Here is a 20,997-nt window from a genome sequence, read left to right on the forward strand (position 1 = left end):
GAAGATAGGTGATTCCATGCTTCCAACTGTACATTAAAATTCAAGTTCTGATAGCTGAGCAGCTCCATTAGCCAATTTAATAACCCCTGATATATTTTGTGACATGAGATAACAGGAAATAACGTTCAAAAATAAAGACTAATTTTAATAGAAACATTAATCCTTACCACATCAATTATTTCAATAATTATAAAATTATAATGAGTTATAGAGGGTGAAACAAAAAATATTGCCTCAATCTTCAATTCAAAATAAACAAAAGTTATCAAGTACATTGTAATGATTGTGATACTGTTCACAAAGGTCAGAAATTTCAATATTTAGAAAATAGATTAAGAAATCGCAAAATATATAATTTTTTTCAGAATCAGCAGAAGAGTGAAACATTAATGCCAATTGGTCCATAAAAATCGGCAGTGAAAACACTTTTTAGTGCCTAGGCACTGTAGTAACTGAACTGTTATCCGCTTCATGTTGAATACACGTCAACTAAATTACAACCTTTCAACATTTCAACGAATAATTCAAATAATTTTGCTCGCCTCAATTCCAAATATTTTTATAAGAATCTGGGCAAAGAGCTATACGATATAGACTATTAGGGTATAGACCAGTCTCATTGATTATCTCAACTACGAAAAATAGCATTCCATTACTGGAAATTTATAGAAGCATTCATAAAAATATAAGTACAGTGTCAAATCCGAAACGTCAATTTCGATATTATACTTTTCCTTTCGATAATTCTCATAAACTAAAATATTTAATGTAATCCCAAGCCTTCTTATTCAATGTTTATTCAAGTTATGATGATAAAATGTCACTATGATGATAGAAATTTATGGACTTAATGGATGTTCACCAGTATCCAGACAAAAAAAAAGTTAACGAAAAAGCATCAAAAATATGTGAAGTTTATCTTTAATTGTTTTCTTAGGTTAACGTTCGGGAGCCAGTGGCAATAATAAAGAAAAAACATAGTATCGAGAATATTTGCTGAATATATTGAAATTGTCTTAGAGCTGAGGGTAATATCGTAACTTTAGGGTCAGTAATTATCAATAAGATTGTGGAGAAGGCACGTAATCATGTTGCCATACAAATTTAATTAATGGAAGAGTAGAGACTGTTCCAATAATTTGGATTTGGAAAATATTTTGTTGAGTATTATAGCGTTCAAAACCTGGTGCTTTAAATGGTTATTGAAGTTGAAATACGATAACAAGTTAAGAAATTTAGTAATGATTTGGGAAAGAAAAGTCTATATAGACTTCCGTGACTAAAAAAAGACAAGATGATGGAGCATTTCATATATACTAACGAATGGTTCACCATAACGACTATGAGTGCCATCGACAGAAGATACAGAGATATATAGAGAGAGGGATTGTTAGAGTGAATTGCCTATTGTGTGAAGGAGTTTTACACTGACTTTTTCTGGAATAAGTTAGGTAGTTATGAAATTGTTAGCACTATATTTTTCCAAGGAAAAATTATTTATCTATTGCTCTGGACGCTCAGCTAATCTACAGGAAAAATCTGCCAACCTGGAGCCTCTACACAATTGAAATGAAATTTTGAACAGCATTCTATTCATTTTGAGAGTTGAAGAATGGCAAGTAAATATTTGAAAAGGATCGGATCAGAAGTTAGTAAACAGCTAGGGAGTTAGAAGTAGAGAAGAAGAGAAGATTCGGTAGTGAAAACGGATGTCTATAAATACGAGTAGATGGAAGATAAAATTATGATACAATCTAAAACATACGTACTCGAAACACTCGATAATTACTATGTTAGTATCGGGTGCTTAACTTTATTGCCAACGTTTAAATATCTCACTAAAGTATATTTTTACTATTTTTGTCATGTGGGCTACCCCGTAGAGGCTGAGTGATGAATGTGAGGCGATGCGAGCGATCCATTCGTTAATTTGAAATATGAGCCAGAAGAGAAAAACAAACGGTCGATGGACACAACTCATAAGCTCGCTTTAGCTTGTGGCGCAGACCGAACAAAACGATTTATTCCTAATCCATAGAAAAATAAATTATCACCAATTCAAACTTTTCTACGACGGTAACTTTTTACTGAAATGAACTATGCTTCAATTTAGTTGAATTTATACTCCACCATTCCACACTTACATTCATTCTTTACATTGCCTAGTTCTTTCGTCAATATTTGAAATTTCAGCTATTGGTTTATATGCTTAGGTTTACATACGATGAAAATCTCAAACATATCGTCTTCTTAACTTCTTTATTACCTTTAGATCAACCCGTGAAGGAGTTGAGAAGTTGATAAAATCTATTTAGAAATAGAAGAAAATAAGCCCACTGTTTTTATTTCATTTTTCCATCTATCTATTTATTAAATGGTATGTAAAAAGAGCTCTATTTTTAATAAAGTGGACAAAGATGTGAAAAATGACATTCTTTGAAAAAGTTTCTACTTTAATTAAAAAGTAATAAAATGTAATAGGTATTTCAGCAATCACTTCTCGAAGTGAGTGTTTTTCTACGCAACAAGCGTGAGTTACCCAACGTGAATCACACAATACATGATATTTTATCTAAATTTGAATAAAATGTAAATAATTTGAATGTCAGCGAGCGACCCTTGTAGATTCCTTCTGACTCTTCTAGTTAATTTGGAGATATATATCTGTTATTTTGTTGCTATGGAAATAAGTATTGTTAATTGTTATATTTCGTAATTTTGATCGTCGAAAGACTTTGGGAATAATCTTTTCTCCTCTTCTCATAAATATTTGATTAAACTGTTCAATTGAGAAAATAACGATGACGCACCGCTAATGTTATGTTGTCAGTTTCGAACAATATAACTAAATGTTCACATTCCATTCGAAATATTTATGAACAAGAACTAAAATTGAGTGAATTTGTCAATCTACATGATAAATCAAAATTTTCAACAGTTATATCTTACTTCTCAAGAATAGTTTCTTGAAATAAAACATTTCGGTTACTAGAAATCGGACTACACTTTTTTGGTCCTCGCGGCAAGGTCTAATAATCGCTCACAACATTCTACTCGACGTTGCTTTTTGCACTGCACTGAGAATTTGAGGCATCCACCTTGCGCTATTTTTTGTCATATTTAAATGCTCATGTAGGATACTTAGAACACTTGTTTTGGAAATGCCGGTCTATGCTACAAAATTTTTATTTTTACGAGCCGGTCACTAATATAGTGTTCAGTTAAATTCTCAACATTTTATCTATTTTATAGAAATAAATGATCGAACATCTAATAATGAATTAGTGGCTCGTTGGCAGAACATGTTTTTTTCTATGATCATTCCATGCAATATGAATCTATCAAAGTTTTAATAAGTAAAAGTAACTATAAAAACACCTGTATTGCACAAAATGATCTTTGTATCAATTAAAAACTAATTCAAACACCCTTAATCTCTTAGATTTTGGAAAAATAACAAATTCTATAAAAACTCAAAATAATTCATAACAATCGAAACTAGTTTTCAATTGGATGGATTCCAATTTCAAAAATATTGTCATTTTGAAGGTTGCCACTAATGAATACGTAGTTATTCGACTAATTGGAATACATATTGAAAAGAGTATACTTTGGTTGCAATCCATAACTTCAACTTAAATATACCAAATTTGGTACACTCTACGAAACTGTTAAGGGCAACATATGATGGTTACGGACGCTATATAGAAAAGATCATGAATCTCTATCAACTTCAAAACATGTGTGGAATTCAATTCCCTATTTGTATTGGCGACTTCACTGCATAGGTTCTCTAATTTTGATAATAAAATTTTCAACTAGATAAAATCTTTATATAGTGATGTAAAGTAGTCAAAACATTGAGTTGATGGGCCATCCGCCAAACAGTCCTTGTTTCGCATTCAATGATTTCCTTTTATTTCCGCACTTCAAAAATAAATTTCGAGGTGAACGCTTTTCTACACACGAAGAAATGGAAGACGCGTTAAAATCACATGTTTTGGGGGTACATCAGTCGGATTATAAATATTTGTTTTTATTTGTATATCTTATCTTAAAACTTAAGTAGTAACCCTCGTATTTGCTTTGATAACCCTTGTCTACTTTTCAGAGAGCTTTTCTTGAGATTTTTAAATATTTGAGTTAGAGATAAAGTGTCATATCAAATAATCAAATAATAAATGAACGTCACACACATTATTACTTGATTTGAACGGAATCATTTTTATTATTGACTAATACGCATAAGCGATGGAAATTGGAAATATATATTTCCATAATTTCATAATTTTACAAAATCAAAAAAGTTAACCAGTGAAATAAATGTTAGGGTAACTAATTAACATTTGTCAAGGTATTCTGGCCTCAAATAAAAACATTAAATCACTGTAATATATTTCCATTTTAAATGCAAAAACAGCATGGATTGATGCTAAATATTCAAAATACAGATATTCGCTGATTTTTGTGTTTTTCTCATTCTTAATATTCTATTTATATACTTTTATAAATTGCTTACCTTCATTGTACAGTCTTTAATTTTTTTTCAGGATAATCGTGTAGTACATCTCTATAATTTAGAAAATCGATCCAAATTCAACGTTAGTGGAGAACTCGACGTATTAACAAAATGGAGTGGACAGGAATACATGCTAACTGCCATACATTCCAATAGGGTTGTTAAATTCTGGACAGACTATGATGTTTTGAATGAAGGTTATAAGCAGCATTCGAGAATTGAGTTGAGCCCAACCAATTGGATAGAATACGACGTTAAGATCTTAAATAAAAGTTTGGTAATGAAATTTTTTTTCCATCATGCCGTTTTAATATTTTGGTTTCACTTCTATAGACTAACTAGATTAACAATTGTTTGTATCTGAGCCAAGATATTGATGTGTAACTATATTTTCCATATTTACGTTTTATAAAAATTGGTGATATCAATGTCCTATCAGCTCTTTTTGTTTGTGATGATATTTCGATTGCATTTCGGAATCTATATATCTAGAGCGTTATAAAGTACATTTTTTCAGAAGTGTATACTTTTCTCTTGTACAAAATCTATGGTTTTATTCTTGCAATATATTCTAATTTCTTTCTTATTAAGGGAATATTGCATCGCCTGATATACATATTGTAGACATTATAGGCAAATATTCCATTAAAAAATCGAATTGCAACTATAATAAAATATAACTAATATATTCGCAAAAATAAAAACAAATTTTCACATTCAAATTGAATGGAATTTCCATTTTCGCATTTACTTATTCTGGCGGAAGACGGTGAATGAACAATTTTATGTGCTCATTGTATGTTGAATGTAATATCAAATTTTTTTGCCCTCGATTCTTTCTCATCATTCTCCTTTCCACCTCTCAGTGCAATGTTTCTCTTTCTGTCCATTCTCTCTCCTCACTTGTTTAGACGCATTCTGTTATTTCCTTTTACACCTTTTATTTCCAAACTCCTACAAGATGTTATCAGTCAAAATATAAAAATTATCGACTCTCCTACATTTTACTACACTGTTAGAATAGTCATTTTGTTCGAATTTATCGATATTGTAATACATTTTATATATGTAACAACTCGTTGCGTGCGAGATCGCGTGTTATCAAATGTGTTGTTTCATGGTATGAATTGCATTTTAATATAGTGTAATTTTTAATCTCAACACTTTCATATGAAACTTTCAAAATGAAATAAATGTAATGCAACCGATGTTGAATAACATACAACTTGTAAACCGATTTCTTATTTAGAAATGGTTCTGGAAATTTACTTTTTTCCATGTAAGAGTATATTAACAGATATGTGAAGTAATGTTTGTTGAAAGACAGGATAATGTGCGACCTAGTGGCCATAATAACTTCTCATATATGTTTTGTGTATATGCACCAGGAAATGCATGTCTTGCTGCTTATTGATGATATGCAGTAATGTAGGTTAATGGAATACAATCAAATTACCAAACTTTTTGTAATATTCATTATAATAGACTTTACATTTATTGCCTAAACTTAAGGAAAAGAATAACTGGCATAAAGTTCTCTTGATGAGGGGAATGAAATTTTGATCGAAGTACATGAAAATCCTTTACTTAGCTCGTCGTTATCAGGAATTTCGGAGGATAGATAAATAGACTTAAATTATTTCGATTATTGAGAAAAAAATATCTTTGTCCATACTATTCACACCTATTTCTTGTGATTTTAAGAATTGCCACAAAATTGCTTTGGAGATTTCTATTAGACAACGTTTTTTGCTGAGATGAAACTATTTCCACTACAGCGAGATATAATATGTGATTCATGCGTGATGGTACTATACCTCATTATCCTATAATGTCTTGGAAATTAACTATCAATTTTGGTTTAAGTAGAGGAAGCGGATTTCCATAACTGATGCGAAGTCCACAATATAATTGGTTGGATTTATATTTTTGGGGACATATGAAATTAAAGTCGCCCGAACTTGTGGAAACAAATGAATATTTATTCCAATTTCATAGCTAAATAGGTTCGAATATTTTATAAAAATAGACTAATCTCATAGAAAAATAATCAACAAATTAATCGAATCGCATGGGTGCCACATAAACAGTTTTTGCTTTCTATTGATGGGAAGTATCATTTTTACAAACTTATTTCTATCCTACTTATTAATTTTGATACCACATATTGATATTGGGATTTAAAATGTTTATTCAAAACCACAGAGGCGGATTATACCAAAACGGATTTCAAGTTATTTACTATTGAAAGTTAATTATATAACATAAATTTTATTATGAAAGTTGTTATATGTTATAGTGTGTTCATCAAAATAACTTAGATGTTTTATCCACTTATTAAATATAATTTCATAATAAGAAATAAATTCCACTACGAAATAAAGCCTTCAGATTTGAATATCTACACTTGATCGGCAAAACGTAAGAGTCTGTGCTTAATTAATTTTCACTTACACTGGAGAACATTAACATCCAGCATATATTGGAGGGGAATGGTGAAAAAATAATATTCTGATTAAAACAAAAAATAAATTTTTTCTTCATTTTATCATCATAAAATATGACCAATATCCAATTACAGTAAATACAATGGATTAAGAAAAACATATATGTCAAAATCATTGGCGAGTTAGACTAATATTTACAAAGTTAAGTCTAGCTTATAAACTTTTATTACGCTAGTTAGCCTATGATTCCAGTTATTCAGTGAATAATTTATTGAAACGATGCTACATGTACATTTTCAGGATGAGAAGTTTGACGCTCAGAATGTTGTGATTAACGTGGTCTATCCTCGTCGTAGCTTCACGGCCCAAGGTTTCTACAATATAAGTGATTCAATTGTATCAACTGACGTGTCTCTGGTATATGACAAAGACAATAAAACAGTTCAAGCAGGAATGGATTGGAGACGTGCCTCACTTCATCGAGAACAATTATTATTCCAAATCAAGCATCCTTCGTTTGAAAAAGTAAGTATTGTTACAGTTCATAGTTCATGTTTTAATTCATATTATGAATATCAGGTATAAATACTTCTATAACTGGGTTATAAGCTTGTTATTATGATATGGAAAAATATTCATACTTGCAATTTAAATCATGTCCAATAAACTCGTCTGATCATCCGAATGGTGTGAACCACTAATGACATAATAAACAATTACTCAACTAAATACCCGTATAAACGGTAACAGAACTATTGAGGATTCCCATGAAACCTCAATTCTAACAAATGGTTTTCCTCATGGATCAACCAAAGTTTGTGAAACCATTTTCATATGCCTATTAATGATCTAGTAATGGACAGGGAAAAACATAAATTCAATCCATAAGTATATTTAAACCTGAATACATGGAGAAGTGGTATAATCTACAGCATTGCAATTTTCTCTTGCAAAATAGCAAAGCTAGACAAAATAATTGTTTGGGTGGATCATATCAGCTATCTTAGTCAGTCAACATGGAATGGGATAAATTTTGATAAGTTCAGCACACCGAGAATAACTTATTTGAGAATATATATTAAATTCAATATAGGGCGATGAGCATTACTTCGGCAGCATACCATTGAACTCCGATAGAGAGCTCAGATCCCATGTACAAGAGAATACTTTACCTCATATTATACTTATAGAATAGTAACCTATTCAGCTATACCTGTGAAGGATCATATATTGACTTGATTTTATCCTCCCCTAAGCATTAAGTAGGACTTGATGAGATTACCCACGAATCAAATACTTTCCAATACTTTCCAGCCAAAGAATCTTTGAATTTGAATTATGAGAAATAAGTCAGAGTCGTGTTCCTCTCCGATATTTAAGATTGTTTCCATAATTCCCGTACTTGAACGTTTTCAGTCTCCAAGTATTAATAGATAATTATGTCCCGTATTTTTTGTACAGCTGACCTAAAACAATATTTTGTCGACAGTTACTACGACTACCAATATACTGCGGTATAGAAAAAAAATAAAATCAAGAATATTTAGAAGCATTATTATGTCAAAAGATCTATGAAATAAGAAATTAAAGAAAAAAATATATTACTTATGTGGTACCGTGGTCCCCTAGTCCCCAGCTACAAACAAACATCGATCATTTCTTTTTGTCCATACCAAGACGAGTGAAAAAGTATATAATCAGCTATCAGCTAAATAGGGTGAATGCTACACTTCTAATGTTACTCAGTTTACATTGAAGACTCATTCAACGTATGTTTTATTACACCTCGTACTCATTGTTAACCTCATCGATTGTGTGGATATGTCGTATATATGTGAATAAGTATACACTGCGTATTTCTTATGAATAAGCTCAGATATTTATGTTTTTCCATAATTCTAGGATCAATGTAGCAGAATTATTGAAAAATTTGATGTGTTTTAAAAACGGAGAGCAATGATGCAGAATATTTAACAGTGATTGTGCGATTCTGCGATAATACAGATATCAAACATCCGGAATTTTGTAATAGAGACGTTATAACCGGTAACCATTGAAAACGTTACTAGAGCGTAAAAAATGTTGATTTGAAAGAATAAAAATTGGAGACGATAAAACATGAAGAATAAATGAATAACCATACAAATCAACTGAATATTCCCATATTTTATTAGTTACGATTCGAAGTATTTCAATAAAAACGGTTCACTTTGAATGGCATGGAGCCGTATATCAATGCGACAATCAACGCAACTTCCTTTCAACCTCCTTTCTAGTAATAAAATTTAGAGCTGATGTTCTAATGTTATTTTGATATACTTAGCATAACGGTATGTTAAAAATGCCTCTTGTTTCGTATTAAATTATTTGATCAACCTTGCGATCATCTTTAAATCATTCGATCATCGATTTGTAATCTCTTAGTCCTAGTTTCCATTTCAGTTCTGTCTCCAATCTGGTTGAGGACTACCATATGAACTGGATCAAAACAAATATTCAGTACAATAGCCATTTTATATTTTCATGATGATACGTAGGTAGTAGGATATATTGGATGGTCACCGAGATCCTTAGATCTCAATCCTTTATACTTCTCTTTATGGGGCTGAGTGTAGATTAATTTCTCCCCAGAACAAACGATCACTACAACTTGTCAAATAGTCAATGGACAACATTATGATAATTTGCTCAATTAGTTGGTTTCCAATGAAAATTTGATACTTGATAGTTACGTGGATCCAACTTTACAAACATAAGCACCTTAATGATAGTATACTTCTAGATAACTCCAGATTTTTAAATTGAAACTTTCTGTATACATCATTATGGTATGTTAAAAATTGCATATACGAATCAAAGGGTCGAAATATTAGAAAAAATTGGTATTAAAACTAATAAAAATACTCCGTATTATAGACTTTGTAAAATCCGTTTACTGGTGACTGGGTGACAAGCCCTCGTATATTACAATTTGGATAAACAATAACACAATTCGATATTGTTATCATAACTTGTTTCTATTAGTGAATTGAAATGATCCAATTTCCTCTTTTCTGATTTACTTGGCCCTTATGGGTCGATCGATTTCCATTTAGTGTAATTTGAACTAACGGAACATGGCGATTATATTTTATGTATATTTTTTAGCTTGCCTCGATCATAAATTGATTTATTCTATGATTATTGTTATACAATATATGATTTTCCTATTTAATATTTTCAGTTTATAAGTTCAGAGGACTTAACTTTAACGTTTCATTTATTTTCATTTATTTTTTTGCAGAACATAACTTTCAGCAGCGAATATGGCTACGATAAATCGTCTATTGATGGGCTATTGTTTGTGGAGTATTCATCAGATCCTAATAAAATGCTGGCATTGAGAGGAAAACTGAGTGATAATTCCAAATCAGTGACATACAATTATACGTATAATATCTGGGCTAAACATATTGCAACAAATTTAAACTTAGATTCTAGAGGCATTTTTTATTGGAATCCTAATACATTTGGAACTGATCACGTCACAAATTACCAGCGATCATATTTGCCATCATCTGTATCAGAAACGTTAGCCAAAGTTAGTCTAGAAAACAATGAGGTTGAATTTAAGGTGAGAATATCCAATTGCTTACATATTGATTTTCATTTATACTGAAATAACGTTTTAAGGAATACATACATAGTATCGAGCTTATATTTAAAGGAAATGTCCCTCTGTCTGTCGTCCCTCTATTTGTCAGTACTGTAAAAATTTCTACAAAAGCACCGTCTCTGTTCTCATCAAGAATTTAAATTTATTTATATTATTAAATGCAAATTTACGTGTATATTCGAAAAATGGTTTCTCGTTACTCTCGACCTATAGAATTAATTACCCGACTGCCAGGAAGGGTTATGTTTTTAACGCGTATCTTGTATGTATGTAATATTCTTTATTACCCTGTATCTCCAGAACTGCTAAACGGATTTTCACATTTGAGGTATCGTTAGATTCTTAGATAGGAGACATTAAAAAAATTTTGCTATTCTATTTGGATTCAGTCCGGGTCTGTATTTTTATCTGTTTAGATTTCTATTTTTATTGGTTTTTAAACGATATTTGTTTATCGCTTTTTTGTTGATATTTATCAATATTTGGATTATCGATATTAATAATCCTGATTTGTTTTATATCTAGTTTTTCTTTTATATTAATGTTTCGGAATTAATCACCAGTAATATAATGATAACTTGCACTTACACAAGATATTCCTGAACTTTCTGATAATTATAGATTATTCCTTTATTCACAATTTTATTTTATCACTCCCACGATTTAACTGTATAATTTTCACATTAGATGTAGGCCGTAACTGTTTTTTATATATAATATTAATCTTAACATTTCTATCAAGCGTTAATTTGAATTTTAATTTTTGGAATTGATGATTTTTAAGTCATTCGAAAGAAACGAAAACGAAAATTAAAATGCCGTAATTCTCAACTAATTAATTCAATCACTTATGAGATACATTAGTATGGTTGCTCCATTATTGGTAATATTTTATCGTTCGCTGAAAATTGAATAAACATGCTACAATATTGTGGTATGTGGTTTCCATTTGTTATTTTTTAGTTATTTAGTAGTTTGGATTTAAATTTAAAAAACAAGATTATACAGCGTGCAATTTTTAATACGAATCCCTAAATTTATTTTTCAAATTTTTGCAATTGTAGTGCATCATGAAAAAATTTAAAAAATCAAATTAGCTTGTTAGCACTATAGCTAATCAAATTCTAGAGTTAATTTCAGAAATCACTTTGTAAATTCATAAAGAAGAGTAGTTGTCATCGTTTAGTAGCCACATGATATCTTTTTATGAAAGACTCTTCATATGGTAGAAGTATGTAAAGTTTCTCAAGACTCACCCTGTATATAATTTTCGACACCATTTCTTGTCATTAAAATTATTTCATTGTATTATTATATTATTATCAAAATATTTCAGTACTTTGAAATTCAACAAACCAAAATAATAAAATTATCCATGAAGTTCCTTTTAATAATTCTAATGCCGTTTTATGCATAGAAGTAATTATTTTAATATTTGGAAAATATATGTAAAGGTCATGAACATGATAAAAGTTATATGACAATTTGAGAATTAATATGACAATTACTATGGAATAGGAGAAAAAACATGAATTTCATCATAAAAATGCAACAATCAGAAAAAACAGAATCAAATAGAAAATTTGAATAATTTGAATAGATACTTGCTTTGTTTCGTAAATCGAAACTCAAATTTTAACAATTAAGAATGGAAAATTATATTTTCAAAGATACTATTGGGGTATTCATGTACAAGTAATTTATCAATTTATATATCAGAGTTGTCAGTGTTAAGTTTTTGATGAAGAGTGAAAAAGGTAGAAATGCCAAATTATTTCTATGAAAAATCACCATATATATGAAAATAGACGTAAAACGAATGAGAAATAAATACAAAAAGGCATAAGAAATGAAAACATCGAGTAATATGTTTTTTTTTAATATTTCTAGTATAATATCATTTGATTTTTACGGGGTACGTAAACTGATTTTTAATGGTTGCGTTGTTTTCTATTAGAAGCTTTTATTATAACGATGGAAAAAACAGCTCAAAATTCGTTGAATATTGTATTCATAAACCTAGGTGTAAATATAGAACATTTGTTACAGAGAGACAACATAGCAAGTGGAAAATCCTATTTCTGGGGAAGATACGATGGAGAATATCCTGTTTACACAGCAAACATGTCAGCTATCTACGATACTAATGACACCAAAGGGGAATTTTACATTAATTTCAAGAAGAAGTTGCTTTACCTCAACCTCAACATGACAGAAGGTAAACTATGATGAATATCACTGTTCACCTAACTCCAATGTTATTCTCACTTGTGACGTTTATAGTTTTATATTCCTACGCGGTAAAGCGAGGGATAATATTTTGCTTTCTCGAAATATAATACATACACTTAAGATACATTTTCCTAGTAATAGTGATGTTGGTAGTATATTGACAGATTGATGTTCGCTTATGGAAATATAGGAGCTTTATGTAGGTTAAAATAATAATTCAACTACGGGACGTCTCTAAGAAGTTTGTACATATAACTTAACTTTGGCCTATTGGGTTCAAAATTGGTTAATGTGATCCATCTTACTCATATATAAAATGGCCTTGTTACATTGATAGAAGGCGTTACATTTTTTTATCTACAAAAAGAGTCTGATACCTATATTCATATTTAGCATGGTGTGATTTTTGCCACTAAAAAACATTGGTGATGGTTTTGATGATAATTAGTGATTGATAAGTATTTGAAACAACCACCTTGCTGCTAGTGATTCAGTTTATGAGCCATGACTGGAAGAATTGTTCAGCCCTTTTTTGGTTGGCCTCAATCTGCCTACACTTTGTAATTTCACCGAGGAGATGTAAGACTGAAACACAAATATGAAGTGATTAAAATAGAATTATCTAGAACATCGTGGATACTAACTCTATCACTGCTAATCTTGAGCTAACGTGTCCAATTGTTCTCTTAAAGAACCAATAAAAAAGTGAGGCCCTACTAATTGATGATTTATGATACCAATTCACACGTTAACCGAAAATCTCAACTGGAAACGATTTTCTTCTGACCACACATGTGAATTACAAAAATTATTTATCTCGTCTCTTGTAAATTAGGCGTCACCTGTAAATAGTGTCCTATACAGCATTGGTCGATGATTTTTGATCCATCTACAAAATTCAAATCTATAGATTTAATCTCCATTTGAATATGATATCGGTACAGATTATTTTTTTGTAAGATTACTAACTTTCAATAGAGTAAGATTAAGTTCTTGACTTACATGTCTAGTGCTTATTGCAAGGTTCATAGGAACAGCGTCAATAATACCATTTTCTTGCAAATAAATGAAAACTGACCCAAATGTTGGATTAAGGAAAGTTCGATGATCGGAAAATCTCCTGTGATAGTGGTTGTTCTACAATTACCATTAGAGAAACAAAAATAATTATGTCGGCATATTGCGTGGTCGAAAACTGATTTTTAACGGACGTAAAAAAAGCTGTACCAAAACTAATATATTAGTTAATAACGTAGATACACATAAATAACGGTTGATAATGACAATGGGTATGAAATAGGTACCAAGAAGCGTCAAACAGTCAACGCCAATCTTGATTTTAAAACATTTAGAGCTGCTCTTCGTTTTTCTTTGATACAGTTGATACAATGTACTATTATCTAACATAAAATTTTAAGCATTTTCAATCAACACACATTAACACTTGTATACAATTTTTGCTTACGAAATCAAATTTGAGAAACAATTTATTCTGTCCTGAGAAATAATACAAAATGACGGTAAAGATGTAGTTCAATTTATACATACTCGTACGTACATACATAATGGTTAATGTGTAGGTACTCATACTCGAAATGTTTAAGATTTGTTTGAATTAATACCTTATTATATGGTATGTCATTATTGAAATTGGATAAAAGTGCGACAACATATGCTGTATATGTCGTTTCCATTTGGTTATTACATAGATAGAAAATAACTTACTGTATTCAAAAATATTATACACGGCGCAATGTTCAATACGAATCCATAAAATGATTTTTCCAAATTCGGTCCGGGAATTTTAGCTAATACTAGTCGAATGCTTGATAGTAGTGTACTGCATCATGAAAAAGTATGAAAAATCAAATGAGCTGTGTAAAAATTATAGCTATTTGAAATTTATGCCCAATTCCACAACTTATCCTAAACATTAAAAAGTAGCCTCATGATATTCTCCTTGAGGGGATCTATGCTCTACCTATAGTAAAAGTATATATAACTTCCTCTTGAGTCACCCTGTATCAATGTTACAATTCACTTGTACTTGAGATTGTAAGGCTCAACTCATATCACATAAATTCACAGGATAAAAGATAATTTAAAAATTATTGTGAGCTACATAGCATTCACTTGAGAACAAAAAATTTGGTTGAAGTATTAATTTAAGAAATTTCATAAAAAACTGACATTAGTGCCAAGGTAATGTGAATAAATTAGAGAACTGGTATATGGGAGGCTAGTGTACTGAGTGGGAAATGATGGAAGAATTTGAGATGAAGCATCATCTCGAGCCACCGTGATTCGTTGGTGCTCCGAATTCAATCGTGGTCGTACTTCGCTACATGATGAGTTTCGTGAAGGTCGTCTAAAATCAGCTGCTGTGCTAGAATACATCAAATTACGTCTATAAGATCGCGAGAGGCGACGAATTATGAATCTATGCTTATAAACCCGTAACTAAATAACAATCGCCTGTATGGGTATTTCAAGACGAGCTAAATCCAACAAGAGTTGTTCGCCTTCGGTGCACTTCGAAGCAAATGGTCACCTGTTTTTTCGGAATAACTGGACAAGTCGCCACCGTTTCATCAGAGTAACATAAAACGGTCAATGTTGACACCAGTATTTGTTTGCCAGATGTTTTGGAGAAAAAAAATCACAAATAAATTCCGAGGTCAACGTTTTTTTACACCTGAAGAAGCGAAAGATGCATACAAATCACATGTTTTGGAGGTACCTTAATCGGAATGGAAAAACTGAGTTCAAATTATAAATATTTATTTTTATTTGTCTATCTTGAAACTTGAGTAGCAGTATTTGTTTAATCAGCCTTGTCTACATTCTAATAAACTTTTCCTGATATTTATAAATATTTGAGTTATAGATAAAGTATTATCTGTTTCTTGAATCAAGATTTAGATTTCTGTAGTTATTCTCAAAACTTGAGTTACACTTTGAAACATTGGTACATGATATTATAAAAATCTATCTCAGTCTACTTTTTTGTGTGGAAAAGTTATTGACTTCTCCAAAAAATTCAACGCATTCTAGTAACATAACAAGACGATTAAAGAGATAAATCAGTTGGGTTGAATAAACTTATTTTCATGCCTAGAGTCTAGAATTACGACATGTACCAATATTTTAGAGAATATCTGTATATATTCCCTGGGCAGACCGGCAATTATAGTAATAAATGAAAAAAAATATTCCTCCCAAGTGACAAAAATTAATCAGATACTACCAATGTGTTCAAAAATAAAACGAGATTATATACTACGACCGAACCTTAACAAAAACGGACAGAAAATAAAATGAATCAATAAGCTCTTCTTACAGACCAGTGAATTGGAACTATTTTCTTATAAAAATTGAATATTTCTGTTACAAAAGAAGTTTAATATTTTTGGCATCAATGTTTAATGAGGGAACTATGGACACTTATATTTGTACGTATTTTATCGTTATGAGTACCTCACGCTAAATTCACTTTGTACTATTAGAGTATGGAATCCTGATTATGTAAACCTTTTATTCAAAGGAAAGAATCCATATTAGATCTATTATCATACATCTCTATGAGCTTGATATAAAAATTTGCCATAGAAATGCACCACTACTCAAGAAAGAAAATTAAGACCACATACCAAATGATCAAATAAACGTGAAGATCTCTGAATTTGGTACACTAATATTTTAGATAAAGATAAAATAGGTTACAATCATATAGAGTATCTGTAGTTTGCATTTCGCAGGACAGTTTCTGGATACACCTAGTTACTTTGTTGTCTATCTATGAATCCACAGGTACTGCATATTTCACGTACGAAAATAGTGCTTTCACTCCCTCTTTATTTGTCGAATCACTAGTTTTAGCTTAGTTAAACGTTGTGTGACAGAATGAAAAAGATTTCAAATTTTCTTATTTCTGAATTGTGACACGGATGAGTTATTATAAACTGTTCGTCTCAAATAAAGGATAGTAACATTTTGATCTTTGCTTGGTCACACGGGAATATCGAAAGTTAAGCACTATTGTAAAATAAACGACATATTTGATGATTTATTGAAATTTAAGAACACACGTAGCGTCGTCATATACATGATTTATATAGTAGAAGTGAAAAAGATTATAATAATATAAGTATAAACTATTGAAACAGTTCTAAAGTATTCATATTTATACAGCAGGATTGTTATGCCTTCGTACAGATAGAACCACCACTACATAGATCTTGAGGCAATAGAAACCAAGGAATATTGGCACACTAACCACTGATTGTATATATGTTCTCCTAATTTATTGTGATTAATAATCTTTTAAGATGAAGCTATCAGTTTGGGAAACAAAACTACTCACTTAACATACTTGAGGAACATACTTGTTGCGTATTTATTTCAAATCATGAATTTATAGATCTTTCTGCTTACCTTCAACGTATTAATCACACTACTAAATTTCAAGCTCTCAAATACAATCTGTCTTCCATCTCACATTAAATCACTGGTGCCAAAACTATATATCACCATGTCAAAGAAACTGTCTCTAGCACAACTAATACATCCAAGTATCTTGGCGTTATTTTGGACGCAATAGTATGACAGTAGATAACACCATACATATTTAACTAGAAGAGAAACTACGATAATCAGAAGGCTATCCACACCAAATATACACACAAGTATTGCTCCTATACCAATGAGCAGCACAGAAGAGGCCCTGGAGCTGAAAGAGCATCAATATCACTGCAAAAATAATAGTAAAGTGATACTCGGTATACTTGGAAATATTTGATCACAGATTGGTATATTTTAATCCATGTATGTATATCAAATCATATTTGTAATATATTTTATCATCCATTCACAGTTATGAGACAAAAAAATAGTAATCAACTATGAGACTCAAAAAATAGGAAAGACCTCGAAAAGTACTCTCATTAATAATCCCATTATTGACTAGAATGTACTACCCAATCAATTTACAAATCAGTCATTTTATCTAAAAAGTTGGAGAGAACCATCCAATTTTATTTTGTCATTATGACTAAAATCTAATATTTTTTAATGCACAACTTTTAGATGGATCTCAAAGTTTGCACATGTATGGCGTAATTCCAGACGCTAGAAGCGCAGTTTTTGATATCTGGCGAGATTACGATGACAGGAGAATTTCAGACGTAGCTTACTATCTACGACTGAACCACTCTAGGTTGATAATGTCAAGTTTGAAATGGAGGTCAGACTTAATTGGTGATGTAACGGTGAGTTCAAGATCAGTCTTTCAAATATCAATTCTGATATTTTGTTTGTTTAAATAGGAATATCCAACAAAATATTTTAAATTGATTGACAATACCAAAATATAAAACATTCCAGCCTTAAGTAGTATAAATGTTATATCATTCAATAATTGATTTTCCATTCCCATACATACTCTCACTTTATTAAATATGTGTTTAATAAATATCCGATCTCAATTTATTTTAGAGTGGTATTAGAAGCAATATAAAAAAATTCTATGAAGACACTCTTGAAGCAATAAATAATACAAAGCAATATGTTAAATCGGAAACTGTAGATGCCATCAATGGTATTTGGACAGATTCAAAACCATTTCTCACCAATTTCCTAGGAGATCTTCGAAATCTCACCGTTATTGAGGAAGATTTGGAAGAGCTGCGAGTATTTTTGAATAAATCATATTATGCTAACGATTTTTATATAAAAGATATAACAGATATTGTCGTGTCTGTATTCGACGATTTAGCTTTGAAATCACATTTACAATCATTACCAAAAATTGTACAAGAAATTTGGTCCGTGATGGGCGACTCTGGACACAAAATAAAGAAGAGTATTTTATGGATAATTGAACAAGTAAGTTGAATAAGGCTTATATCATCGAAGGACTCTTATAAATTGGATTTAAAAATGTATTTTCAAATTCAACTGAACTCATTTTCCACTTTTTTATATAATATTCTTCAGCCTGCTTTCATCATATTGAAGAAACAGGTTGTTACTATGGTAGATCTGTATAATAGCTCAAAGAAATAAATACACTTCTTAGTTGATCCTGGCCAAGTTTAATTTTCTTAGGTAAAGATGTACTACAAAAACGCAACAGAATTCATTCATAATTTATTAAATGGAGATCCCATTGAAAGTCTGTCGATTGGACTTGAGAAATTAGTGGAAAAATATGATTCGTTCATTAAAAGTCTACACGTAGCGATTATACAATATATGGAAAATATGTGGTCCCAAATGTATACTTTGGTAGTTGAATATTGGCACAAGACTCTAGCTAGTATTGAACCCACATTTTTAAAGTTCATCCATTATTTGGAATCGATTGCCTGGAATACTGGACAGAAATTTATAGGTAAGTAACAATCATAACTAACTCTTCCAACTGTTCAAATCAACAATCGTATCATATAGTTCAGTAAAATCGCGAAATTGACCTTCCAGGATTTTCCAACTGTTTAATTACATCTAATATCAAAAATTCATTACATAATTATGGGGTAGCTTTCCAAGAAATTTTCAAATTCATTTTTGGCATGGTGGCGTTTCTATCAGAAATACAGAATAGTATCTCAACAAACACAATAAATCATCAATTAAACAAAATGTCAACAAACTATTTCCAAAAATTGGTGTTTCAGTTTACCAGTCCAAATCACACGTCGATTCTCTGTCCATGTCTCAATAAGTCACCCTTTATTATGAACATCGATCAATACAATGTAGATGTTACTTTTTTATTGTCATATCAACACATTAGCTGTCGCTATAAGAGGAATAAATAAATAAATAAACAAATAAATAGAAATTACAAATCAAGTCCACATTCATGTAAAATTTTTAACAAAAGTCAAGATCACCGACATACATATTAGATACTTATGTGCTGCTAGTATTACTGGTAATATTTCCGATGATTGGCAACAATGTGATGTTTTTTAGTCGAATATTTCACACAATAATATTTCTCACAAACATTTTAAAATGTCGGGAAAAATTTGAGTTTTTTTAACTTAACTATTGTTGCAGCCGTGTCATTGTAACACTAATTACAACATTTTATTTCTACCTATACAAGAAAATGGTGTCTATTGGTGGGTCTAAATGTCTACCAGAACAAGACTTATCTTATTACCTTCATTAGGAACAAAAAGTTCAATGTCAACCCCTACAAGTTAGATGCGTAAGCCATTGTGTGGAAAACGGAGTGGAAATATCAGGGACTCGCACTAAATAGTAGACTCCTCTGGAAGAAACATAAAACATGAAAAGGTGATGAATACTAAAGCCCCGATGTTTGCAGAAATATCGCAGGGAAGAAATGGAGTTTTGATCCAAAGATCTTACTGTGGATGTGGATACAAGCATGACACCGATCATTACGTATAGGGCACTGGTCTGGGATACTAGAAAAAACTTCACTCAGAGAAGAAATCAACAAGGTTAAACCGTTATCAAACAATGATCAAATCTGAAATAAATTTAACATTGAGAGAGAAATTGCCTCAAAACTAAGCTGTAGAAGCAAATGGAGTCAAAACGGTATACGAATGCTTTAAAATAATCAGACAGAACTGGATTAGGAGTATACAGGCCGAAAACCAAACACTCTAAAAGCCTAGGCAAAATACCAAGTATTTTTCAATCAGAAATAAATGCAATTGAAAAATGTGTCCAGTTAACCCTAAAAAGGAATTATTCCAAACAGGAGATCATCATGTTCGATAGCCCTCAGAGTTATAACCTCCAATGTCATAAAATTCAAACTGATCTGACAATTCCTAGACAAGCCAAATAATCTGGGTAAGAATAATAGTTATCTCACAATGGATTCAGGAACCAAATGAAGTATAGGGAAACAAAATAGCTGACAGACTTGCTAAAGTAGGGGCACACAAACCCTTAGAACCATAGAACCTGAACCCTTTTGTGATATCAGCTAGAGAAACACTAGAAAAAAGATAGATAAAACCAGTTACTGGAACAATCTACAGGGGTTGAGACAAGCAAAGATACTCCTGGGAAGTTTAGAAAGTGCAGCGAGCAGATTCTGTTACTTAAAGGACGAAATCCCTATCCACATTCTCTCTAAGTGTCAGAGTCTACGG

The 20,997-nt window shown here is 31.0% G+C and overlaps 1 protein-coding gene across 1 annotated transcript in view; it reads left to right on the forward strand.

Annotated features, from left to right (window-relative positions):
- LOC130451874 (uncharacterized) overlaps nucleotides 1-20,997 on the forward strand; it is a 146,102-nt gene that overhangs the window by 90,692 nt on the left and 34,413 nt on the right. The window contains exons 37-43 of the mRNA XM_056791235.1: nucleotides 4,551-4,796; nucleotides 7,267-7,491; nucleotides 10,250-10,579; nucleotides 12,671-12,839; nucleotides 17,939-18,120; nucleotides 18,347-18,736; nucleotides 18,959-19,244. Of these exons, the coding sequence (XP_056647213.1) occupies nucleotides 4,551-4,796; nucleotides 7,267-7,491; nucleotides 10,250-10,579; nucleotides 12,671-12,839; nucleotides 17,939-18,120; nucleotides 18,347-18,736; nucleotides 18,959-19,244 (1,828 nt within the window). The remainder of the gene's footprint in view (nucleotides 1-4,550; nucleotides 4,797-7,266; nucleotides 7,492-10,249; nucleotides 10,580-12,670; nucleotides 12,840-17,938; nucleotides 18,121-18,346; nucleotides 18,737-18,958; nucleotides 19,245-20,997) is intronic.

Source organism: Diorhabda sublineata, chromosome X, assembly GCF_026230105.1.
Source record: "Diorhabda sublineata isolate icDioSubl1.1 chromosome X, icDioSubl1.1, whole genome shotgun sequence".
In the NCBI taxonomy this organism is placed as follows: Eukaryota; Metazoa; Arthropoda; class Insecta; order Coleoptera; family Chrysomelidae; genus Diorhabda; species Diorhabda sublineata.